At 37.9% G+C, this 27,382-nt stretch overlaps 1 protein-coding gene across 1 annotated transcript; it reads right to left on the reverse strand.

Moving 5' to 3' along the window:
- Positions 1-4,454: 4,454 nt before the first annotated feature.
- LOC145990083 (traB domain-containing protein) lies at positions 4,455-26,797 on the reverse strand. Its single transcript, XM_083125736.1, has 7 exons — positions 26,774-26,797; positions 26,547-26,686; positions 22,971-23,143; positions 19,643-19,748; positions 15,456-15,621; positions 7,927-7,985; positions 4,455-5,078 (listed from the first exon to the last, which is right to left on the reverse strand). The coding sequence occupies exons 1-6, from the start codon at positions 26,795-26,797 to the stop codon at positions 7,980-7,982; spliced, it is 615 nt and encodes a 204-aa protein (XP_082981862.1). The 3' UTR covers positions 4,455-5,078; positions 7,927-7,979.
- Between the last annotated feature and the right edge of the window lie 585 nt (positions 26,798-27,382).

Here is a 27,382-nt window from a genome sequence, read left to right on the forward strand (position 1 = left end):
AAACTGTATAAAAATAGCCTTGTATTTGAATTGAATGTACAACTGTTGCAGGTCTATTCAGAAAGCTTTGTCAGTCAGGTGCAAAAGTTCAATCATCAATTACAAGGTCTGCAATTTTGAAAGCTCAATAAAATAAAAATTGTAATACAGAGTGATCCATTGACATGTAAATCGCCATATCAATGTTTGCACTATCGGAAAGCGAGGCACACGTGGCTGTATGCCAGCAATTCAAGCGTGCAAGTTTCCGTAACTAGTTTAACCTTTTGCCGCCCAAGCGTCTCGATCGAGACGCTGTTTCAAGGTCGTAGTTTTTACCTTATAACTTTTCTATTTTTGGCTGGAATTTTGATTTTATTTTTTTATATTGTTCCTAACACACGTATTTAACAGAAATTAGTTTTTGCATTTTTTTTTTTGTCTTCATGAAAATGGAGGGGAAAAGGCACTTCTCTTTTGCCGCTCTTTTCAACGTCAAATTTTTGCCGATAAAGGAAGACAGGCTTTGTTGTTCTAAAGCAATGCTTTTCACTCCCGTCTGTTAACTGCATTCGAAGGAAACTTGTTTATCAGTATCCTATGTCAAAATGAAAGTTTTCCATGAGGGTGCATGCAGGGGGAGGGGGAAGACTGGTTGTTGAATCTGCGTTGTGAGAATGGAATTTCGAAGCATGCTGAAGGAATGAAGGAAACTTTTTTTTTTTTTTTTTTTTTTTTTTTTTTTTTTTTTTTTTTTTTTTTTTTTTAGCACAAGTGTCCACAAGTTGTGACAGGGGTTACCCTGCATTGTCTAAAAATAGAATTTCAAGCAGCTGCAAGAATCGCCCCTCATTTTTCACTGCGTTCTAGCTTTTCGTCCGTGAATGATGTTTGTAGGTGTTGTTTTGTGCCCAAGTGTGAGGACATTTTTTGGGTGGTGACAATTTTTTAAAACAATTTTTGGGGTTTTTCTCCCTTCCCCCTCCATATATACGCCAAATTTGCATAAATTTTGCATTTTGACCTTTTTTTCGGGCGGGACCCCATTTTTTAAAAGAAAAAGTATTTTGAGGGGATTTCCCACCTTTCCCCCTCCATATGTACGCCGAATGTGCATAAATTATATATCGTCTGAATCTGTGATTCATTCTGCGTACAACGGTATATCGTTTATATCTCCAGGGCAAATAGTCTCTGAGCTAAAGTCATTTCAAGGTACCGCTGCATTTTGAAGCTTGAACCATTCCTTTTGGGGGTACAAATCAAGTTACATTGGTCATATGATAATAATGCAAATATTTTTGTGTTCCTTACAGTTCAGCGATCATTTCCATGTGCATGTCGACACTGTCATGTACTTTTTTCTTGGGGGAACCAAATTTTGGAATTTTGAGAGTTAGCCCCCTCCCTCCTGCCACATATACGCCGAATTTGCATAAATTTCATATAGTCTGAATCTCGGGTTCATTCTGCGTACAACGGTATATCACTCATCTCTCTAGGGCAATTAGTCTCCGATCTACACTCATTTAATTGAAACTCTGCATTTTGCTCAAAATCGGCTCGGTACCGAGAGGCTTACATGGCCTTGGGTGCCAAAAGGTTAAAGAGTGATTTATTTACTACATGGAACTTACACCCAGAAGTCTTGTTTCAAATCAGCTTTGAACTTCAACTGGTGATTGAGTTAACACACATGGACAATAAATAAATACATGCTGTGCAGTAGCAAACATTTGCTGAGCCATAACACACTTTGCAGTTAAAAACACTAACAAAAACAATATGTAACAAGCACCACCGGACTAATAAACTGGCTACACAATACAAAACAAGGACCCTTATCATTTCTTAGTGTCCAGTCTACTTTCAGGACCACCTTAAAAATCTGTTTCCAGCTTCCCTTAATCATAATAAAGATGTATCAAAAAAGTGAGCGCATCGAAGGTGATTAGTAATATGAATACCTTTTATAAATCTGGTAAGTAAATCACATTTTAAAATAATTATGGAAACTGTTGTGCTTTAGCTTCTACACATTAAGATACCGACAAATGGCCACGAGTGCCTCGCTTGCCGATAAGTGCAAACATCAATGCGGCGGTCTATATTTTAATGGCCCACACTGTATAAATGATATACAGAGGAATGCAAAAGTAAACTGTATTCCTACTTCCGAACCCCTCCCCCATACATACATATATATCTCCAGGGCGATCGAAAAGTCCTCGAACCCAATTTTTTTTTTCGCCCGTCGTTATGATGTCAAAATTTCTGTGGAAGCTGGTTTGCGAGGGTCTTGGCTATACACAACACGAGAGATGGCACTGGGGAGTGGCGCTAGCAGTCATGGTGAGGAAATGAACTACGAGCAGTGCTGGTAACAAAATAATCAGGTAATCCAAACCAACAGTTAACCTAAACTGTGAAAGCAAGGAACAAGTGGACCTTACCTGCGTGATCATGTAGATCTTTCTGATTGGATATCTGGGTGGATGTATGTACATCACAAGAGATGCTGAAGTGTCCCCCATGCTGCAGCATGCATAAACGTATGCGACAGCACATGTTTCGTGCTACGCGATGCAGAATAGGCACATTAATTGCAGTAATGCACTGGGCAATGTTGGTTTTCAGGGTTTCTAAATCGTGGGGATTATTTTCGTACACTTTCCCCTTCAAATAACCCCACAAGAAAAAATTGGGTGCGGTTAAATCAAGTGATCTTGCCGGCCAAAGCCCTGATGAAATCAGGCGGTCATCAAAAAATTCACGCAGAAATGCCATGGTGGCATTGGACGTATGGCATGTTGCCCAGTCTTGTTGTAACCACACATCTCGTTCATCGGCATCCAAAAGTGTGATAAACTGCTGTATAATGTCCTGGTACACAATAGAGTTCACTCTGTTTTCGAAAAAAATCGGTCCAATAATTCGTGATCTGGACACGGCACACCAGACACCAATTTAATGCGAGTGGAGGGGGACCTCGTGTTAGATTTGTGGATTTTCTGTGGACCAGTAGCGAGTGTTCTGTGCATTAACATGACCTGACAAATGGAACCAGACCTCGTCTGTGAAGTATACCTTATCAAGGACAGCAATATTGTTGCGAGTGAATTGTTGAAACAACCAAAAATACTTAATTCGATCACCATTGTCACGTGGTATGGCCGTAATTTTAACTGGTTTGTTGCCTTGTGTACTGAGCCATATGATATGCCCACCTGTTGTGATTTCTGCGGCGATTGTTGTAATCGTGTGGCGACGACTTCCAAAACATCATTCGTCACAACTAAAGGGTGCCCACTACGCGGCTTATCCTGCACACTACCATGTTCACGAAATCTCTTGATTAATGCATGAAGAGTTGATTTACTCACAGAATGCCCGAAATGCCTCTCAAATTTCTAGTTCGCAGCACTGTATGATGTAGTTTTCAAATACTCCTCTAACAAAAACACATGCTCCTCCACCGACAAACTCATCCTTGCAATTGCTGTGATTATTTTGTTACCAGCACTGCTCGTAGTTCATTTCCTCACCATGACTGCTAGCGCCACTCCCCAGCACCATCTCTTGTGTCGTGTACAGCCAAGACCCTCGCAAACCAGCTTCCACAGAAATTATTACATTATCGTCATAACGACCGGTGAAAATTTTTTTTGAAGTTTGGGTTCGGGGACTTTTCGATCGCACTGTATGTATGTATGTAGAATAAATAACCACACTAGTTTTATGGAACATGTTCACAGAAATCCGAAATTTTATTTTTTTGAATTTCATTTGGTGGCATAAACCACTATAGTCCTAACCTCTAGCAGCCAGCCAGGACAACTGCTATCCTAGTGTGAGGGGATGACTGGGATAGCAGTTGTTCTAGTAATATGCGACATCATTTAACATGTTATTTCTAGGAAATATATTTTTCACTTTTTTTATTATTAGTATACATATGAAACTAAGACACTCGAATATCAGAAACCATTATTTAGTGCTAGTTTTATAGGCAATTTTATAAAAAAGTTGATTTTTTTTCCAGTAAAAAGGTACACGTTGAGAAGGACTGTTCCTGAGAATTTGTTGTTGCATCAACCCTATAGATGCTAATCGCATGAAATTTGTAGAGAATCACCATGAAAGATCCACCTTCCACATTATGTGGCACGTGTCCCACTGTTTAAAAAAAATAAAAAAAATTGGAATTTGGGCCTATTCCACCAGGCCCCTAATACGTATATTGGAATGGGTCACCCAATTCCCTACAAATTTCATGTGATTAACATAGAACTGATCTGACCAATTCTCGGTGCGAATTACAACTATTATTGTTTCCACAACATGCCTTTGCAATGAAAAATTTCCACTAGTCCACAGACTTTGAGGCACCAACTTCATGTAAATAGGAAAAGGGGGGGGGGGGCAGAAAATGCCTTGCCCACCAAAAGTTAGTTCCTGTGTTTGGTATACCCTATTAGATGGTGACATTCATTTCCCTGAAAAGTTCAGAAAAAAAAGTGTTGCCAAATTGCTCGAGTCACTGGCAGACCATACAAGTTGCACATTATTATTTTTTCACAGCATCCACATAATACTGGTTCACATTGCATACAGCTTTATTGTTGCATACAAAGAATGTATCATTAGAGAGACAACTTCATATGTATTGTGTGCCATTAGATGCCCCTCTTATCATTTCATTGTTGGCCTGCAGTAGTTCCCATCAAAGCAATTAACAGCATAGAACAGTTCTAGGAACAAGCCAATATTTATTCAAATATACAAAATAGCTCTTGCAGCTATTTGAGGGGCCACGTTTAACATTGTACAGAATGTCTTCAAAAAAAATGGAAGATAATTACATTGGAAGTTTACAATTGTTTTCTGGTAATTCACATTCGCTAATATAACATATTGCATAAATTCTCACCATACACTTTCCACACTGTTAATAAGCACTTATCTGTTGATCTGTCACTTCTCAAGCTTGCTTTTTTTCCTTTTTAAAATACTTAAAAATTATTCTCCCCGTAATTCTGCATCGATTCACTTTTGGCATCCTTCCATCACCACTCAATTCTTGTGTGATACCGAAACACCTGTGTGGTGGACAAAAATAATTATGATCTCTGGCAGGAATAAGATTAAGTAATCGCTAGAGAATTATTGCACTTTCTAACAGGTGGCAGACAGATTAATCATGGCACTGGCTGATAGCGTTGATTTGTGGAAAGTAATTTTTACCCATACAATATTTCTAATAAATATCCTGTAAATGAGAATGAAATGCCATGCACCACTGAATTTTTTGATATGTAATTTGTAAAATATTTCCAAACTGAGGACAAAATTATTTTCACAGAAGCAAAATAAATTGGAAAACAAAACAATGCACTAGAAACAACTGAATGGAAATAGACGTATTATTTTTAACATAGTCTTTGAGTCCCCAAAAAGGAACATTTTCTTTCAACTTTTAATTATTTTGAACAATGAAAAACCATTTGTAAGTACAGTCAACTCTCGATTCTACGACCCTGGATATAACAACCCTTTCCCCAGGAACCGTGAAAAATTTGGAAAAGAGTTGAAAAATTGAAGGAAATCGGCGAAAAATAAGTTTTTTGCACTAGCTTTATTCGCACCGATTCCCTTCACGAGCACTCTACCGCACGCAAGTGGGTCTGATCTAAAAATAGACACCACCACATCAAGCTTGAGTGATATCCAATAGCACTTGACCTCTACCCTCCCCTAAGCGTGCCGATGTTACCCTGCACCCGACGGCCGCTACCCAACATGCTAGGCTTGTCTTGTCATTGTGATTTTGCTTGCTCTTGGATACGCGAAAAGATAATATTGAATGTGCTTGGATGTTATTTTAAATCGACCTTGACTTGTTTTCTTGTCCTAAGAGCTGCTAACAACTGGATGGGAGGGGGGGGGGGGGGGCATGAATGTGCTGGACTTGCAGTCTTTGTCTATGTATATAGCAGGTCAAGCTCTTTCATTGATAAATTAGAGATAAGATCGCAGGAAAGTTCAAAAATACAGATGCGTGGTGCCTGGAAGTGTGGACCATCTGTCCAGCTCTGACCTAGATTTCAGCAGGTTCCCGTGAGTGAGCAACTCTTGGCCTTGTAGCTGACAACTTCCGGTAACCGATTTAATTCAAAACGCATTCTTTGTTCCCTGTAACACTGCATAGAAAAGCAAAAATATTAGAGATAATCAGTCACACAGGCCAACTAAAGATCAACCTGCTTAATGATTTGTCATCCAAGCTTCCGCAAAAGTTCACTTCGATCTTACGTGCATCATAACTCCCGTGTCCCACTTCATAGTTTTCCTAACTGTGCCAATGTCGTAATATTTGCCAAAAAAGTGTTCCGTTGGCTGAGTGACTTCTCTCTTTTTTCCTCTCAACAAACGTGTAGGGGGAGGGGGCAGCGATGACTATTGTTTCAGCCATGATTTTCTTGCTCGTGTTTTATTATTACAGGTTTTATTATTTTTTTTAATGCAGTGTTTTGTCTAGCATCTGCAAAGCTGTCCCTTGCCGATAACAACAATGCAAAGCTGTTTTGATTTGAAGATAACAAAATTCGATCTCCAGAAAAACAAGAGTTAAAACAACTTCATGTTCTGCGCCTTCTGAATAGCAAAACTGTAAATTTTATTTTGCATCTGACAAGAATAAACTTCCTCAACACTGAGTGTGTTTGAAGGAAATGCACACAATACGTATAATCACTGCTTTTCTTCAGAACCATTCATGTGGGAGAAAAAAAAGTGCTCCATGTAGGAATGGATGCTGAGACCGATTTAAAGAAACATTATTCAAGGGGAAAATGTTTGGAGGAGCGGATGTTTGACAGACATCGACAATACTCCTAAATCCAACATTAAATCGTCGATTAACGTGAAAGTAAATAACGATCTCCCATTTTGATATCTGAAAATGTGCAGGTTTCATAAAGCTTCTTTTGAGTTCATTTTATGCTGATGGGCTAATCGGGACTAAATATACAGTTTAAAGTGAAATCCAATTCCAAAACCGAATGATTATTATCGACTGCAATGCTGTTTAATGTGTCCTAGAATATGCATTGGGTGAAAACAGACGCAGCCTTTTCCAGGCTGGATTACAATGCAAGTCGAGGAAGGAGTTTGGACTGTTCTCTTGAATGGGGGAGGTTGACTATGAAGTTGGTTGAAGCAAAGAAAACGTGATGTATTTTACACAGCCGAACCAGAACTAAATTTACAGCCCTGCCTTTTTTTTTGTCTGGTGCCTAGAAAGGTTGTGTTGTTTCTCCCGAGAGATCTAATCTTACCAGTTAATCTTGTAAAAGACAATGCTCCAGTAGAACTGTATAAAATTCAACCTTTATTCTGCCCAATTATCTCCTGACTTTTGCTGGCGCCAGTGTGACGTGTCAAAATTATTCTAGTTTCGCTTACAATAAGCGAGATTGTTTTCCTTTCCATAGGTCTCAGTGCAAACGGGTTTCTCATGAACTTGAATTGTAAGAATTTCCTGGAAGAGCAACGACTGTGCACAATTGAAAGAAAGTAACCTTATTTTAAATCCTTTTTTGAGAAAACATTTTCATGTTCTATTTTCCTTCTTGCAACAAGCGTCCTGTGCATAACAGGTTGTATAACTAGGATATATGGTGTTACCATCTCCTAGGAATCTTTGTCCCCCTTTGAGCTCGGTTTAAGCTGAAAATTGGTGCAAATTCCAATAACAACCCCTTTGAAATAACGACCCTTTTCCTGGGAACTGTGAAAGGTCGTTGTATCGAGAGTTGACTGTATTTGGTGTCTTCGTAAGAATAGGCACCAGTTCAAAGTGATATAAACACAAATTACTCTGCTTAAAAGAAATTGACGAATGTTTTCTTACCAATAAACAATAGGAAAAAAAAGTGTGTTACATACCTGTGTAACAAAATGTGTGTTAAAATCTCTCCACTGCAACTGTGGACACACTCTTACACCTGCAAATGACATAATGAAAAGTCAACTTTGGAAAGGGTCATTCCACGTCAAATCATCCAGGCCATGTCACCCACCACCCCCGATTTTGATAACATTCGGTATACTTATAGAACTTTTGATGCTGATTACAAAAATGACAACTTTTTTGAGTTTGGTCAAGGGGTTCAGAAATTACGAGTTTTTAAAAATCTCCGTGTACACCACATGCGGTTCCACTTTGAATGACACGCATTAGGTTATAAATTATAGTATCTTCTCTCAGGTTTGCCGTAGAAACTTCAAGTTTCTTTTGTTTTGCTCAGGATAGTGTAAACTTTCATTTAAATAAGGTTTCAGATCAGTGTATCAATAATCATGTATTTTATGTATAGTTTCATGTATTTTTTTAGAAAAATAAATGACTAACTTCAAGAGCGAATTTCGTGCAATGCCCCCCCTTCAATTTCCCCCAAATTTTATATACAGGTAGCTCAGAGTGGGTACTAATGTTTGATGGAAAAATTGGGATGGGCGGTTCAGAGACAGGGTGATAAAAAAATAATTTGCATTAAAAGTTAATCTTATTAAAAATGCTTATGTATTTAGCACAAAGTCTGAAGTATAATATGTTTTGAGGTATAATATTCAAAATTTCTGTTCACTATGTGTGAAGGTAAGCATAAGCGTAAGCTGGTGGGGGCAAAGGGAATCATTTCCCCCTCCAAAATTTATAGATTAATTAAAATAATAATTGCAGTGGAACCCAGATTTCAAGTTCCTCGATTTTACATTTTCCTGCATTTTACATTCAATCTTGGTGGTCCCAACATAGCAAATTGCTAAGAAATTTTCCTAGGTTTTACATTTTCTCGCATTCAAGATTTTTTCAGCTTTGTCCCCTGAACAACGTAAAATCGAGGTTCCACTGTATCTAAGTTAGTTTCAACTGTCTTCAATTTTTAAAAAAATTATAATCCTCATCATTAACATTCCCAAGTTTAGCAAATTTTCTTCGAGAACATTCTTCTTTTTGTGCATTTTATCTCAATATGGAATTATTATTTTGCTACTCTTCACGGAGATACGTAATATGAAGTATGGATTAATAATACACATTTGTGCTGATTGAAATTTTTCCAAATGGACCTTTTCTTGCCACATACCACAGAAATGATGGGGTGGTTGGAACACTTAGAAGACTTGTAAAGACATGAACAGTATCAAGTAACAAGTTCAGCAATGAAGTACCAATTCCATAGAAATAGTATTAGAGGCATAAATTTCTTATTAATCACGTAAGGTGAAATGACAACAACCCGCAGTACAATGTGTCAGCGATTGCATAGTACTATACAACAGCACCAGGAAGATTAAGAATGCACTGTTTTGAACTTAGGCTACAGGCTATTTGCAGTGTTCGGTAAGTTACTTTTTACAAGTAACCGAGTTTCAGTTACTCATTTAAAAAGTAACTCAGTTACAGTTACTGGTAATTTGAAAGTAACTGTGAGTTACTTTACAGTTACTGTGAAAGAAACTTACAGTTAATGATCATTGATTTGTGTAAAAATTACAAATTGCGTTTCTAGTACATACTATGTCTTCATATACTTACATTACTACTGCAAATAAATGATGAAACACAGTTAACTTTGCTTGAACGATTTTAATTAAGAAATCATTTGTATCCTGACCACGGTATTTTGAATATGGTGTCATTGATTCCACTTCCACCTATTTCTTTCTCCTCCATTCCAAGTTCAACAAGATCCAAAGATCCACTACTTCGATGATGACTTTTTTGTAGCTCGACAGTCCACATAAAAACACTGAAGTTTTCACATACAAGTAGATATGAATTGAAGTAAAGCGTGGATGAAATTAGCATGCAACAAAGCATAGCTTCCTTGAAAGGCCGGCAATTCCAAGAAAATCCTTTTACGTAGCTTCCAGAGAAGGTACAGATATATTTCTTTTTACAGTTGGGAACAGAAAATGTGAACGGCACAATTTATAGTGCATGAAATTTTTGCAATGCATATAATACAATCGAGTAAGTATTTTCGGTACTATCTTCATGGGCATAACTTGGGAACTATCTTTGGGTTGAGAGAATAATAGTTTTCCGTCCCATTAAAATAGTGTCAAAGATTATTTGCTAAATACATTTGAAAAATCACAATAATTACTCTTTTTTTTGTTTGTTCCTCAAGTGCCAGGAGGTTCACAAAATATATTTAACTTGTAGGTTTTACTTAATCTATAAATTTTGGATAGGGCAAATGATTCCCTTTGCCCCCGCCAGGTTACGCCTATGCTTACCTTCACACATAGTGAACAGAAATTTTGAGTATTATACCTCAAAACATATTATACTTCAGACTTTGTGCTAAATACATAAGCATTTTTAATAAGATTAACTTTTAATGCAAATTATTTTTTTTATCACCCTGTCTCTGAACCGCCCATCCCAATTTTTCCATCAAACATTAGTACCCACTCTGAGCTACCTGTATATAAAATTTGGGGGAAATTGAAGGGGGGGCATTGCACGAAATTCGCTCTTGAAGTTAGTCATTTATTTTTCTAAAAAAATACATGAAACTATACATAAAATACATGATTATTGATACACTGATCTGAAACCTTATTTAAATGAAAGTTTACACTATCCTGAGCAAAACAAAAGAAACTTGAAGTTTCTACGGCAAATCTGAGAGAAGATACTATAATTTATAACCTAATGCGTGTCATTCAAAGTGGAGCCGCATGTGGCGTACACGAAGATTTTCAAAAACTCGTAATTTCTGAACCACTTGACCAATCTAAAAAAAGTTGTCATTTTTGTAATCAGCGTCAAAAGTTCTATAAGTATACCGAATTTCATCAAAATCGGAGATGGTGGGTGACATTTTCACAAAATTCTGGATGATTTGACATGGAATGACCCGAAAGTTAATATTTAACGGTGAGAAACCTCAGAAAAGAATGAGGTGCTAATAACAAGAAACAGAGCCACAAATGAACCAAGAATAAAGATGGACACGGAAGAGTTGAGAGAAGCGTTCAAAGATTAATATGGAACAGGGATGTACCTATGAAATGCAAGAAGGTAATATATAACACATACTATGTGCTGATAATTATGTATGGAGCAGAGACTTGGACAATGACGGAGACACACAACAGAAAGTTGCAGGCAGTGGAGATGAAATTTTTAAGGAGTATATTGGGGAAGACTAGAAGGGATTGAATAAGGAATGAGGAGATCCAAGAAACAGCGGGTGTGGTGAAGCTTCAGGACAGGATAGATCAGGCACAGATGAGATGGTTCGGACACATGAAGAGGATGGATGCAGAAAGACTACCAGTAAGAGCTTACCATGTACAAGGAGTGGAAAAAAAGGCCAAGATGTCGGTGGAAAGGGCAGATAGTGGAAGACCAGGAAAAAATAGAGAGGTTTGACTTCTATGCCGACCCAGCCAGAGGCAGGAAACGGCAAAGGATGATGATGATTATATTTACCAGTATTTATTTGTTTTCACAGAGGATTTCAAATACAGCATTAGCCATTTTGCATTACAATGTACTACTAATAAAAATAATAAAAACAACATACACTTAAATTATATGCGATAGAGTGACTTACACATTTTTAACAGCAGCCTTCTATTATAACACGTGCCTGACTTTCAAAAATGTCTATTAAAGTTTGCTAAACTGTTGTTTTGTGTGGGTAGTCTGTGGAATGCTCGATGAGGTATAATCTTGGTTTTTGACAAGCGAAGAGTAGGTAGTGGTTTGCGTGCAAGACGGCACCCGAAAGTGAATTTTCTTGAGAAGACAAATCACTTCTGATGTTCCCATTGGCTATTTTACGTAGGAATGTATCATCGTATGAGAACTAGAGGAACGTAACTACCAAACTACAGTTTTAATTTTTGTTTAAACTCCTCATAAGAGATCTATTTGGAGTTAGATGGACATATCTCTGCATCTAATCCTTAGTAATGTCGAGTAACGTATCTCCAATTTACTGACTTTTTAAGAGTTGGACATATTCGTGAGAATACAATATTTCCTCTCTCCTGTAAGGTAAAGGTAATGTTCCTGTGCACTTTGCACCAGCCATGAGGCATATATAGGTGGATGTGGGGGGGGGGGGGGAGCCCCACGCATTCTTTGATCTTTGTTATTTTGCAGGTGTGATCAGTAGGGAATGGATTTCAAGGTGCAAAATTATGGTCGGGAAGGGGAAAAATGTTTTCAAAAAGGTGCTGATAAAATGCCTTATTCAGGTCTAAACCAGTTATATTAACATTCTTTATTCAACACTGTAGCAAATAACATAATTTATGGTAAACATTGTATAATTTATATTATAACATTTTATAGCTCTCGTTCTACTCTACAAAATGAGACTACAGGATATTATGTAGCTGTGCTCAAGAAGAGTGAAAATAATTTATTTTTCTGTCCAATTTTTTTTAACAAAACATGAAAGAAAACGAAGGAAAAAGGAGCTGAAGCATAAAAGAGGGGGTAAAAAGGGGATAAATGTGCTAATCTCACGAAAAGGTGCAACAAAGTGTGTTCTTTTTACTTGATTTTATGCCCTGAAATACATATCTCAAACGATCTGTATAAAAACAGCTACATCTTTGGAAAGGTGCTGCACCTTAAAATCCATTCCCTAGTGATCAGCACCATGCTCCTGCCACCTTTATGACACAGGGTTACCCCTCATGTACCCACTTATTTGAGGCTGGGTGAGACCCAGATATACTTTTATGGGGGGACAAGGCTGCAAAAATTCCCAACTTAGATCTCCCACCCTGGCTGATTGACTCGGTGTTTTAAGTCCACTTTATGCACAGTAACGCTAACCGGGACTGGACCTACAGTTTAAAGTGGGATCCGAACCACTATGTGCCTCCACCGGGTATCGAACCTGGGACCTCTTGATTACAAGGCGACAACGCTACCACTGTGCCATCGGGGAGTACTTACCCACCCAGGCAATCAAACCCAGATCTCTTCCATGGCAGACAGACAGACAACCAGGTAGACCAGTTTGTCACACCCTCTCTTCTGTAAATTTGCTAAATTAGACATTACAGTTGTATCTCTCGTAAGGAGTATGGAAGTTTCACATTTTCAGAAGTATGGGCTTTTGCTGAGGTTCACTAATTCAAGTTAGGAGAGATGTTGCACTGGACGTTGTTGCAATGCTGGCAAATGCTGACATCTGACCTGAAGTAAATGTATTCTATGCCAATCAGGGAAAAGTACATGCAGCAAGTCCAAACCACACAGTAGATTCAAATTACCCCTTTTCTGTAACTACCATGCACAAAATACATCTTATTATGTGAAACCTGCACTTTAAAGATCAACCATTAGGTATTTTTTGAGTTGGTGTTTTAAGTCCACTTTATGCACAGTAAGGCCAATCGGGACTGGACCTACAGTTTAAAGTGGAATCCGAACCACTATGTGCCTCCACCGGGTATCGAACCCGGGACCCCTTGATTACAAGGCGACGACGATACCACTGCGCCATCTGGGAGGCAAACCATTAGGTATAAATAATAACAACCAATGGTGCAACAGGTCAATAAGGGCCTGCCGGCCTCACTCCTACCTGATCCTACTCACTCAGTCAGCAGTTACGGGGTGACATGTGGTCAGCACGACAAACTCCCAGTCAATATTGTATGTTTTCACGAATGTGCTACGCTACTCACGATGGTGAGTGGCCACCGGTTCCATAGACAGGTTCTCTCAGGAGAAAAATTGTTATGCTTCCCCCAGGAGACTCGAACCTGTGTGCATCCTGTAGCAGGAGCATGACGACTTAGACCACACACACATTTTACGTAGTGTGCGAGTTACTCACTTTATAATATAATCTATACAATTTTTTTTTACAAAATAGGCTTACCTACGTGAGTGAGTATAAAATTTTGAAACAACGTTTCGGGGTTCAACTGCCCCCTTCTTCAGGTTCCTTTTTCCTTCTAGGCTCAAATCATTAAGTGCCACGTCAAGTGTAACACACTTGAAAAGGAACCTGAAGAAGGGGGCAGTTGAACCCCAAAACATTGTTTCAAAATTTTATACTCACTCACGTAAGCAAGACTATTTTGTACAAATTTTGTAAAAAGTTTGTATAGATTATATTAGACCACACAGCCACCGTGCAGGACAACCATTATGTATAAGATGGCATTAAGCCCAAACATTGATGGCAAAAATCTGATGAAATGGATATTGAAAACTTTAGTGATTGGACAGTTAAATCAACATTAATCGGTATTCTACTGGTATCAGCAGTTATCGGTTTATCGGTAAACTTACCAATCCAATATATCTATAAATATCTTCTCATTTAGTGCAAAATTCTGTGCATAAAATGGACTTAAAACACCAAATCAATAAATCAGTGCCAAATTCTGCCATTTTGTTATAATATTTATGGATAATCTCCATGCCCTACTTTTAAAAAAAAAGTAAATGTCTAAATATGCAACTTCTTTTGCACTGCAGTCAACTGGAAACACATTTATTAAGGAGGTCAATGAACCATTCAGGTACTTCAGGGGCCATTTGAAATTTTTTATCGGATCGGTACAATATTGGTTATTGTATTGGTACTTTCATCAGTATCAGCCCATCCCTAGAATACTTAATGTTATTTACTGATCACTATATTTTAGGGATGGGACCGATCCATCGGCACTCTATCGGTATCGGCCGATATAGACATATTGCTGTATCGGTAAATATCTTATAATTTAGTGCAAAATTCTGCCATTTTGTTGTAATTTTTATGGATAATCTCCATTCCCTACTTTCTAAAAAAGTAAATGTCTAAATATTCAACTTCTTCTGCACTGCAATCACCTCGAAACACACATTTATTAAGAAGATCAATGAACATTTCAGGTTCTTCAAGGACCATTTCTAATTTTATATCGGATCAGTAGAATATTGATTATCGGTATTGGTAAATTTTATATCGGTACTTTACTGGTATCGGCCAAAATTTCATATCGGCCCATCCCTACTATATTTGCCTCTTAACCTGTTCAAAAAAATTAAATTATGTTTTAGGAGTGAACAAACCCAAAATGCACGACCATGAAAATAGGTGAGTGGTAGAATTTTGCGCTGTTGCCACCTCATGTGTTTGGAGGTTTAAGAGAATGAAAGATCTCGTAGAGTTGGTCTTTGTAATCCATGTGATACAAACTGACAGTATTTGCTCGAAAGGTCAAGGATGACACAAAAGTGCCCCGGAGAGATGGCGGTCTGACACTCGAACTAGGCAATGCAGGCGGTTGACGTTGCCACACAGTGTGCGGGAACCAGCAACTCTTGTCCTGCTCTTACTTTGCTTTTTCCATATGTGACACCAGCACAATTCTGTCCAGCCACCTCTTTTCATGGCTGTGCGTTTAGACAAAACATTGCACGTATTTCTTACCTGTGATGGTGCAAAATACGATTGTAAACTCTTCACAGAAAAGCCTGACGGTCTAATCCTTTGTGGTAAAGGTAGAATCTTCACGCAACCCCACAATACTAGCACTACAACAGAAGTTTTAAGTGTGAACTTAATAAACCGACTTGTTTTAGAAGGTGGAGGAATCCTGAAACGAAAAGTACAAGAGGAAATAAGTCTTGACATCTACCTGGTAATGAATGATGAACAGGTTCCTCTTGGGATAACGACCCTATGTTCTGGAAAGGTTGCCGAGCTTTTGAAAGCTTTCATCTTCAGGGTAGAAAATGAGATTGACACTCTCGAAAGCTTGGAAACCTTTCCAGAATTTGCCTGGTTGATATCCTGAGAGAATCGGTTCGTACAAGAGGAAATGTCAGTCGTAAGATAAAAAGTTGCAGAAATTTTGATTCTTTTCATAACTGTTAAGATCTGCCTTAGATTTAATATAGCGAAACCTCAATTTTGTGTTTTTCAGGGGACCAAGCTGAAAGAGATTAAAATGCAGGAAAATGTAAAATTGAGGAAAATTTTATAACATTTTCCTAATATTGGGACAACAAGGAAATTTGGGAAAATGTAAAATAGAGATTCCACCATATACACATTTTATCTCTTAGAAAATTGGCTTTCATTAATACTGATGCCTTCTTTTATTTTTACACTGGCCATGTTGAAAGTTTTTTTTTATCATTTTTTTAAAGAAAACCACTGAAGATCAAATTATACGCAAATCAAGCATTATGCCATTAGCACTTACACACACATTTCTATCCTTACAAACCATTAAGAAATCATGCCATTCCATTTTTTTTTTATGGGAGAGGGGATATACGGTATAAATATAGACTACTATGGTTTCTTTATTCAAAATGTTTCCCTTGAATGTTCTCTACAGACTTCAACAACATGAAGAAATGCAGGGAGCCAGGTACCAACTTCCTATGAGAAAAAGTCGATCATTCTGCTAGGTGAACTGGTACATTGTTTTCGGACAGGGAAAGAAGCACATGGCATTTAGCAGTTGTGTGTGTCGTCTCCAGGTTATGCAGGTTTTCCATTTTGCAAAAGCAAATTGCCAGGCTTTTCCAACCACTTTTAAATAACTTTGCAGACCAGTCTATAATGATTCAACATACTAAATTACAAGGGGCATTCAATATATAACCAGAATTTTGTAATAGGTTCACATCACGAAACTTCATACGCTTGTTCTAGGAAGTAACCTTGTATTAACCGTGGAAGCCCCGTAAATTGCATCATGGCACCCATCACAGAGTGTACGAAAGCGCAGATGAGATCAGTGATACGCTTTCTGCATTTTGAGGGAGTAAACTCAACTGAAATTTATCGATGAATAATTATAATTTACGGTGATAAGTGTCTGTCTAAATGCCAAATGTACGAGTGGGTGAATAAGTTCAGAAGCGGTGTGACAAGTATGGAAGACAAACCACGTGTTGGCCGATCGGTCACGGTTACAACTGAAGGCATACGGAATGCCGTTGAAGCAATTATCTGTGAAGATCGCCACATCACCGTAGTTGTGATAGCAAGAGCAATGAAGATTAGTGTTGGATCAGTACACAAGATCATCCATGACAGGCTGGGATTCAGAAAAGTCTCTGCAAGATGGGTCCCATGTCATCTGATGCAAGATTTGAAAAACAGACGTTTGGATGCCTATCAACACCTCCTGGATTGCTATAGGGCTGAGGGGGACAACTTCATTGGTTGGATATTTACTGGGGATTAGTCTTGGATCCATTTCTTTCGCCCTGAAAGCAAGAGAGCCAGCATGAAATACCACCATCCATCTTCTCCTAGGCCCAAGAAATCAAGATCGCAGTCGTCTGCTGGAAATGTTATGTTGACTGTTTTTTGGGACAGGAATGGTGTCATTCTTGAAGATTCTTGAACAGTCGTAGCAGCAGTATGTGGATGGGCGTTGTCGTGTTGCAAGCAAATTCCTTTCAAGACAAGTCCATGAATTTGCTTGCAACACGACAACGCCCGTCCACATACTGCTGCTGCGACTGTTCAAACCATTGAGAACTTACATATGGAAGCTATAGCACATCCCCCTTATTCACCGGACTTAGCACCCAGTGATTATTGGCTCTTTGGACCTCTCAAGAAGGCTCTTCCCAGGAAACACTTTGCATGTGATCAAGAAGTTCAAAGGGCGACACATTCCTGGTTGATAGGTCAAACAAAATACTTTTTTTGCAAGGGCATTAACTCGCTGGTGGCCCGTTGGCAGAAGTGCATCGATAGAGAAGGGGATTACTTCAAAAAATAACATGAATGTAGCAACTCTTTTCAACGGTGACGCTATTACAAAATTCTGTTGATATAACGAATGCACCTTGTACATAAGTTTTGTCTTCAACTTTCCATATCAATCACACATATCAAGTTGATTCAATATCATTGAAAATAATGTTTTTATACAAAATATCCCCTTACAAAAAAACAGGATAAATAGTAAAATAAACTTTCAGTTACAAATCCTGGAGAGCAAAATAAAGTATTTCCATAACTTTTCCAAGGTTTTGAATGTTTTTACAGTGGGAACTCGGTCATGGCAGCAAGAAGATTGTAGTAACTATCCTTACAAACCATCCTGCAGTTGCAACTCTTGCTGGCAGGCCATCAGCTGATAACTACCACACAGCACACTGCCTTTGGGTTATGGAGTTGCAATGGTAGAGCCATGTTTTGGCACCAGTTAGGATGTCACGTGTCTCCTTAAGACTGCCCTCTGTAGAAAATATTTAAAGTATGAACTGCCACTGGCTTTTGTGGTTTTTTTTGGTCCTAGCCAAGGGGCACTTCAGTTGCTGAGGACTAAATATTGATGCACAATGGTTTGCCAATATTTAGTCTCTTCTCTATGCAGAAAGTGCCCGATGGTAATCTGACATTATTTTTATCACGGAATCAGTATTTGCTGGATGTCCAGGGCATGACTTTCTCTTCAAAATTCACAGGGAGTTAGGAATATGAAAATGTTGCTTGAGGTAAAGGTAAAAAAGTTCCCCGTGCATATAGCACCATGCCATGTAGGCACATCTACAGGGTATCTACCAAAATAACAAATCGAAAATTCTGGACTTTTTCTTGACCTTTTTTCTTCTTCTTATTTCTTTACTTAGGAATAGTTAGAAATTAAGAAAATATATTTTTTTATTTAATGAAAAAACCCTACTTCAGGATCGGTTAAGATGAAAACTGAAGCTAGACTTTAACAGGAGATTTAGACTTGCTCTAATTATGCATGTAAAAATTGATGCTTCAGACTTCATTCTGGATGGGGAATGGCCACATTACTTTATTTAATATTTTTACACAACTTACATGCAAAAATGAAATTCTTAAGAAACACAAATCATAACCACAACTCAATGCAATTTTAGATTTCCAAATATTCAATTTAACAAATCCCAGTGCAGGTATATATATAACAATGTAAATTCACTATACTGTATAAAAAAAAGCTAAAATTCTTGACCACAAGCACATAATTTCTCAACTTTCTTGACCCATCTATTGATTTCTTGACTGGTAGACACCCTGCTCTAAGGGATGTTGGGGTAGGGCCCCACACATTCTTGATCTCAGCCATTTTGGAGGTGGTGTGATCAGCACCATGCTCTGGCCACCTTTACCCCACAGGTATCCATTGATTTGAGGCTGAGTGAGCCCCAGAGCCACTTTATGTGGGGACAAGGTCAGAAAAATTCCGAGCTTAGATCACTTACCCTGGGAATCGAACCTGGGTCTCATGCATGGCAGTCAGACCCCCTACCAATTAGACCACTACATTGTTTGAGGACATAAAAATATGCCAATATACAATAACAGAGGGTCCAGGCCTTTAAGCAGTTGAATATGGGTAAGATTACTGTATCCACTCCTGAGTTGAGTATTTTTGTGATTAGCCAAAAGTGGGCAGAAAAGCAAAGTGAATTAAACGAAATCAATAACTCAATTGAAAGTCGAGTTCCAATGATTGTTCGACAAGATTGCCAGAGACCTAGAGTTTGATAACAAGGGTAAAGAGTATGCTCAAGCCAAATTCCAATGCATGAATACTGGCCAAAATTTTTCGTAGGGAAGCAAGTAAAAATCTGATAACCAAACCAAATTCTGATATCTTTACTCACCTCATGATTGGAGGAATATCCGCTTCAGTTATTTTCCCCCAATGTTGAACTATTCCTGGGACGTGGCCCATTCCAACTACCCCTACTATAGCAGGAGTTTTTGTCGCTACAAATAAAAGAGCATAATTCCTTTAACATAACTAGGTAGAACTACGTAAAAAAAAACTTGCATGAATTGCAGCTTCTTCAGTAACTTACTTCACACATATTGATGTCGGCAAATTTTCATTTTCAAGACAACGAAAGTGAGAACAAAGGGTTATGGATATTCCTTATATCGGTAAGTTAGTTCAGAATAAAGTGTGAAATATTTTTATTAAAAAAAAATGTCTGAATAATTAGTATTGGTAAACTTCATATTGGTACTTTATCTTACGGATGTATATTGTGAGATAAGAACTGAGTACAACTACATAACACCTTGCATATTAAATTCCTTCAATCTTGCACACACTGACGATCTTAAAAATGTAGTAAAGGACAATTCACATCAATCTAATGAAAGCTTAGGATGTTCCATAAGGATGAGTGTTATTCTAAAACCTGTACAACTCTACCAACAAAGGAAACCCCTAGCATTGTTAATTTTCCAATCCTATAAGTAAGTTGAGGGAGTATGTGTGATGCAATCAGTTGCTTGCCATGTAATCCTGCCCCTGCATTGCCAAAACTTGTGGTGTCGCAATTTTTATCCGGTGCCAAGCATTTATATCATCAGGAAGGGGGAAAATGTACACAATAAAAGTGTCATAATACTGGGTGATTCATATAAAAGTGACACATTTCATTAACAATGCATGTGAACAAGAATAAAGCTAGTTATTACATCTGAAATGTAGCATAGATATGGGAGTTTAATAACATTTATGTTACATGCTGAATATGTCTTCCTCCCTCCTAAAGGCACAACTGGACACTTCGTTCCATGTTCCTGGCTGTTCGATGGAATATCTATTGTCAAAGCTGATTTTGTTTGTAATGCTCTCATTCAATTCGTCTGATGCATACACTTTTCCTACCACCACAGAAAGAAGTCAATAGGGTGTTGGGTCAGGTACTATCAGCACCAATGACTCATTTGATGTGTGGCACTGCTGTGATTCAGTTCCTCAACGAACACCATGAAAACTCGTAGCATGTACTGCACAATTGCAACGACTGAGGTAACAAAAATCAAAATCATGGACACCTGTGCACTCTCGATAACGTATGAATCTCCCAGATGCCCTGCATCATCTGAACTAACACTGAGAGTCACAATGAATTTTTGTTTAACACTAGGAGGACGGACCCGTCATTTTGACAGGTGACTTACATTTATATTATTATTTTGACAATGTTAAGTTTACTCTATGGCTAAAATGTTCTGTGACTTTTAATAAATATTAGTGATCTAAAAAATCAAACTTTAATCCAACCTCAGAAGGATACAACAGTCGATTACTACTGTAAGGACTTTTGACGGGTAGCTAGATACATCTGTAAACAACAGCGAATTCAGAGTGAAAGTGGACCTGTTTTCATTATTGCTCATTGTTGCTTGTCTAACAAGACATATTTTCAAGTTAAGTCTAAGGTCATGCAAGTAATTCAGATGGGTCAATTAGTTATCTAGAGTAAAAGATAGGTACCGTATTTACTCATGTATAATGAGCACTTTTTTCCAAAATTTTTGGCCCCAAAAACTGAGGTGTGTATTATGCACAGAATAATTTGGACAGTTAACACAAAACCGTACAGCGTCACTCCATGATTTTGTGACACTTGCATAGATTTTTCATGTTTACAGAACCCTACCATGTTATATATCGTCGTGAAGCTTGAATTCTGAAGTTTCTGTTGACACTAATGTGCAATGCAGTTGAAATAAGCTAATCACAAAATGAAGGAACGTTCTGATTTTTATGGTACTTAGGATGAAAGAAAAGATAAGGAAAAAAATAATAATTAAAATGTATTACTGGCCAAATAACATGATACATATGGAGTGTGGAAATGTCTTAATGGAAGAAATCTTGTGCTGCTAACTGCAAGTTTGAGGGTCCTGAATGTGCCTCGTATAAATGTTACATTAATCATGGAAAAAGTATATATTTTCAAGTTTTTTTAGAAAATTTAAAGAAGGAATGAGCAAAAACATGTATAAAAGTTTAAAGGCCATTCCCACGATTTTTCATATCTGTAGTATATGTTGGGTGAGAAATAATAGAAAATAACTTCCTGATCAATGTAAATCCATAAAGTAATTGTGATCTCTCTTTCTACTATTACAGAATAAATAAGGTGGTTAAAGAGTGAAATATTTGGGATGCTAAACACAGTGGAGGGAGAGGGGGTAGGTGACATGGGTTGGTGACTTATCGTTTACACAAGAGGATATTCTCTTCTTGGTCAACATAGCAACAGGTGACTCATTGAATAGGTATGATGTCATTCACTCTGGATTGGCGTTACAACAGCTTTAGGACCTGCAACTAAGGAAGCCATTTCTTGAACCTGGATTGTACTGCGAATTGTTTGTCACTTTTCCCCAGCAAAAACCAGGATGCGCATTAAACACGCACGTGCAGTATACATGCGTAAATACGGTAACCTCTATTCATTTACTGTATTTGGCTCAGTTCTATGTCTAATGTACCATACAAATGTCATTACTGGAATGCAAAATAGCTCATCATCTCCTTCAATTGTAAGATGTTGAATTCTAGGGAGAGGACAATGTTTATGAAGATGACAAGTTCACAGAAGATAATGACAATGCCAGAATAGGTGTTGGTTATGCAATACCTATAAACTTGTCTAAAATTCTTCTTTAGATCACAACAATACATGTGAGTGTCGGTAGATTGATGTTTCCATTGTTCCTGGTGTGTTTACGTGTATTTATAATTTCTTGATACAATAAGGAAATTATATTTTCACCGTCCTCCTAGTGTTAAAATGAGAAAGAAATGTGTATCACCTTGATTTTACAGTGTTGAATTTTTTAAGAACGAAAGAAGGGAGGGAAGTTACAAAATTTTCCTATTTGCTTTCTGATTTATTTTACTTCGCTTTTGTGCCACTTTTGGCTAATTTGCAAAGATTGGGATGAGTGATGATATGAGAAATTGATGAATGGACACTCACAAACATCCATTACCAGGCTGAGATTCGAACCCAGGACCCCTGGCATCAACAACATTTTCCTCTGCAGTGACTGCGAGAGGAGTGAACAAAACACGGTCCACTTTAGTTTGTGAGTTGGCCATGGTGTTTCTCTTCTGGGTACAACTGTACACTAATATGCTTCCCATACAATCTGAGAAGAAGACGAAAGTAATCTTACCCTGCCTGAGGTGCTGACAAGACATGGCCGATGCCATCACCTGCAACGAGTACGTAAGGTAGATGTCCCTCTCCTTCACGAAGACCTGGCTCAGGGCTGGAAACTCTCCCGTCATCTCTGCTAGCATCTCTTCCAGGAGGTCTCGTTGTTTACACTGCTCCACATCTTCCTTGCTACAATTCAATGGAACACAATCGTAGTCAAATTTTACTCTAAAAAAATTAGCATTATTTTTCCAAATTATACATTCCTAAATTTTTTGCAGGGTATTCACAAAGTTTACAAACATTTGTACCTTCCCAAGTATTTAAGACAGAGAAGTGAAACTTATGGGAAAGTATCGGAAAACTCACCATGTTTTTTGAAAATCAACAGCACGGAATGGATTTATATGTAGTAAAAATGTGCTAAATATGTACATACACATTTAGTTACTTTCACCAAAATATGGAGTTAAATATGGACTTAAAAATGAAAAAAAAATGCCTTTTTAATATTATAAGGCACTACACTAGCTACATAAAATACAGTACACTTAAAAAAGGTAAAAAAAGGTCTCCTGTGCTTAGCACCACACCATGAAGGCATATAGGGGGTGTGGGGGTAAAACCCCACACTTTCTTGCCTGAGCGCCTTTACCCCCCAGGGTTTCCCCCAGGTACCCATGTCATTCGATGCTGGGTGGGCCCTTCCGTTAGAAAAATACCCGGATTTGAACTGGCTGGGGATCGAACCCGGAACCTTTAGCATGGTAGTCAGACGCGTTACCGACTGAACCACTGCGGCTGCTTACACTGACATTAATTGTAAAACAACACAAAATGTACTACGTTGAAATTTTCGGCGAAAAATGCAGGCTCGACCAGGACTCAAACCCGCGTCTCTGGCATACCATTGCTATAACCACTGAGCTACTGAACCTGCCTGGTGTCGCCTGATTTCTCGCTATCGCTGTTTTACCTGCATAGATCATCTCTGCCAGTGTTACCGCAACACAGTACACTACGACGTTGCCTGGTTCCTCCCAGTGTAGAGATGTTAATTATTGAAGATTAGGCACACACAGGACATGTACCCTGTTCGAGTCCTGGTCAAGCCTGCATTTTTCGCTGAAAATTTATACGTAGTACATCTCCTGTGTGTGCCTAATCTTCAATGACACAAAATGACACTGTTTCCAAAACAATAAATAACAAAATTTTGTTGTAAGTGTTCGAACGTGAATTTCCTTCTATTGTCTCTTAAGAAGGATTTCTATCGACTAGAATTGCATTCAATATCGAAACAAGTAATAGGACATTTCAAATTTGTCAGTTATTCGCAACAAATTCACCCAACTCTTTCGGTCACACGGGGATATATGGTTATTGCACGAATATGGAGTATAAAGGTAAAGGTAAAGTGCTCCCCTTGTGCATAGCATCACGCCATGAAGGTGTATAGGGGGTGTCGGGGTAACGCCCCACACTTTCTTGATCCGGTCATGAGTGGGTGTGATGTGATCAGCACCACACCCCTGACCACCTTTACCCCCCAGGTACCCACATTATTCGATGCTGGGTGGGCACTGGGGCCGCTTCAATCGTTAGAAAAGTTCCCGCATTTGAACCAGCCGGGGATCGAACCCGGGACCTTTAGGATGGTAGTCAGATGCGTTACCAACTGAGCCACCGCGGCCATCTGGAGTATATGTTGACAAATATTCTGAAATATGGAAATAATATGCAAAAATAACTAAGATATGTAAAATATATGCTAAAACCTAATATATGTAAAAATATGGAAAATGAAAATGGAATTTTTCGAGTCTACACGCCATGATGTGCAAATATAATACAAAATATAACTGATTTCAGATTCATACATAAATATGTATTTACATATAAATCCTTTCCCTGATCATCATCAGTTGCATGAAGCACATTTTAGCAAAATTCCATTTCTACTTAAAGATTATTTTAGTAGAGGGGACCCTGATACAGGGTTGAAACGTTACTTGTTAAGTGTTTTTATTTCTTAATAAATCTGCCATGGTCAGCAACTTAATGTTTTCAATATGGAAACAAGGCTTAATTATATTATTACATTTTAAATTCTTTTCCTGCAGTTCCCTGTAAAACAATTAATTGACATTCCACGGTAAATACAAGAATAAGTGGCTTGAATTTTTTATTGAATGAAAGGAAAATTTTGCATATTATCTTTTTTCTAATGGAATAAGACATTAACGTGAAGATTTTTCTATTAAGTTGAAAAACTTTCTTGATTTTACTAAGAGTCCTGACAATGACATTCTTTGTTAGTCTTTTGGTAACTTGTCAATACCGGCTAACATGTGGTGGAATTATTTAGATGGAGTTTTGTAGCAGAGTGTTCCGAGCTGATTTCAAATCTTTCTTTCACATTTTAATTATACATGCTGTTAAAATGCCACGAGTTTTTTACAACTGACAAACATTTCCTTTCCAACTTATTTTGCAGAAAACTGCAAAGGCCTCCTTTCACACTATTGTGGTAATTTTCCTTAGGTTGACTGTATGTATTTCCATTGTGTCGATACAGAGCAATTTGTTGTTGCTCTAGTGCATATTTGACCGTCACTTACTTTCTTGTAGGGTAAACATGGCCAATCTGGCTACATTTGCACCAAAGAAGAACAGAGAGAGGTGATACATTATTTGTGGTCTGAAGGTGTACCAGGGACCAAAACCCACTGAAGGTTTGTATCACAGTATGTGCTAAAGCAACAACAATGGCACACCCTAATGCCATGCACATGCAGAAAGCTATATGGCCAACCTAGAAAAAATTACAGCAAAAGTGTAGAAGGGGGCCTTTTCCAGTTTTTCCCAAAGTTATAAAAAACTTTAATTCCGAATGGCAACACGTTTCCATGTTGAAAAAAACATTAACATGTTATATTTTTCTTGCATTGTAGAATTATTTCTCTTGTAGCCTACAGTTGTTACAAGCAAAAAAAACACAGTTTTTGTTGTGATGTTTCAGAACACATGCTCCCTTCATCAGACAATTATTTTTAGTGTGATTAAAGATAGTTATAACAATGGTTAATAATTTATAAAAAAAATAGAAAATAAAAATTAGAAAGAGTTAGCTATATTAAAGAAATATCAAATCAAGATTGACACAACACTTCAGCAAATCAAGTTCTTGAGAAGATGAAAGTTGAACAATGTAGTGCCAATTGTTATAACTATATATTTAATCAAATTAAAATAAATGTCCGATGAAAGGAGAGCATGCGTTCTCCTGAAATGTCACAACAAAAACACTGTTTTTATGCTTGTAACAATCGTAGGCTACAAGAGAAATATACTAACATGTGACTTTTCAAACCTGTACAACGGTTTTCCTCAGACTCAATCGGTACTGGTGGGAAACGGCCAGAGTATGGAATTGGTATCTGTCCGAGTCCTAGTTATTTTCATAAAGTCGCACTTGCCACCACACTTACCTATGAAGTAATTGTATTGTTCATCAAACCGTTAACATTCTCACATCTTAAATGTAATTTCCTAAACTTAAATATCTCTAAACAGAAAGAAAAAAAAATACCTGATTGGTTCCTTATTCATCATAAGTTGCCATGTGAGCCGTAACTTCTGCCACCACGAGAGGGAGGCCAATGCTCTTTGGAGAGTAATGTGAATAGGTCGATCGCCAAGGTGAACTATGCAGCCTGGTACCTGTTTGGCCTGTAAATAATTAACATGGGAATGTCAGTGCACAGTATCATAGATTACAATTATTATATCTACGAGGATATATGGTAGGTAAATTACAAGTATAGTTAGCACACTGCCCATTTGTTTAAGGAATTACTATTTTCTTAAGCAGCCTATGTTTAAGGGAAGGAATCACACTGTTGTAGAGGCTATCCACACGCACACACATAGCTGAATGATTAGTGCTCGTCTTTTGGGAAGATGGTCAAAGGTTCAGTCTCAAAATTTCTGTGTTGTATGCATCATGGAACCACTTTAATGTGACACTTGTCACCTGTTGACTAAGGATTAACAATTACTTTTCTTCAGGTGTCTACCAAAGGCACAAATCCAAATTTCTTTAAATTTTCTTGGCCTTTTTTGTTTTTCTTAATCTTTATTTAATTGACCCCTACTTAGCTAAAGTTATACCACTGTATAAGAAAGGAGAGTCACCCAACTGTGAAAACTATCGTGCAATATATCCATCCACCGTGGCACTTAAAGTGTACAAGAAAATTGAAAGTAAGGCTCAGAAAGAGAAAAAAGGATATGGAAGAAGGACAGACTGCTTTTCGTTCTGGGAGACAAACATTCCATCCAAACAATATATGATAAATACTTCGAAAAGGAAAAAAGATGAACGTAGCATTTTTAGATCTAAAGGCTGTTTTTGACTCTGTACAC

The sequence above is a fragment of the Lepisma saccharinum genome, chromosome 7 (genome assembly GCF_977018435.1).
Source record: "Lepisma saccharinum chromosome 7, izLepSacc3.1, whole genome shotgun sequence".
Classification (NCBI taxonomy): Eukaryota; Metazoa; Arthropoda; class Insecta; order Zygentoma; family Lepismatidae; genus Lepisma; species Lepisma saccharinum.

Excerpts from the sequence above, each read along its gene's own strand:
- LOC145990083 (XM_083125736.1), bottom strand. The coding sequence starts at position 26,797 with ATGGGCAGTGTGCTAACTATACTT. Across the intron at positions 19,749-22,970 it reads TTGTCAGCACCTCAGGCAGG|CGACAAAAACTCCTGCTATA; the intron begins GTAAGATTACTT and ends TTTTATTTGTAG. Across the intron at positions 15,622-19,642 it reads GATATTCCTCCAATCATGAG|GATTCCTCCACCTTCTAAAA; the intron begins GTGAGTAAAGAT and ends TTTTCGTTTCAG.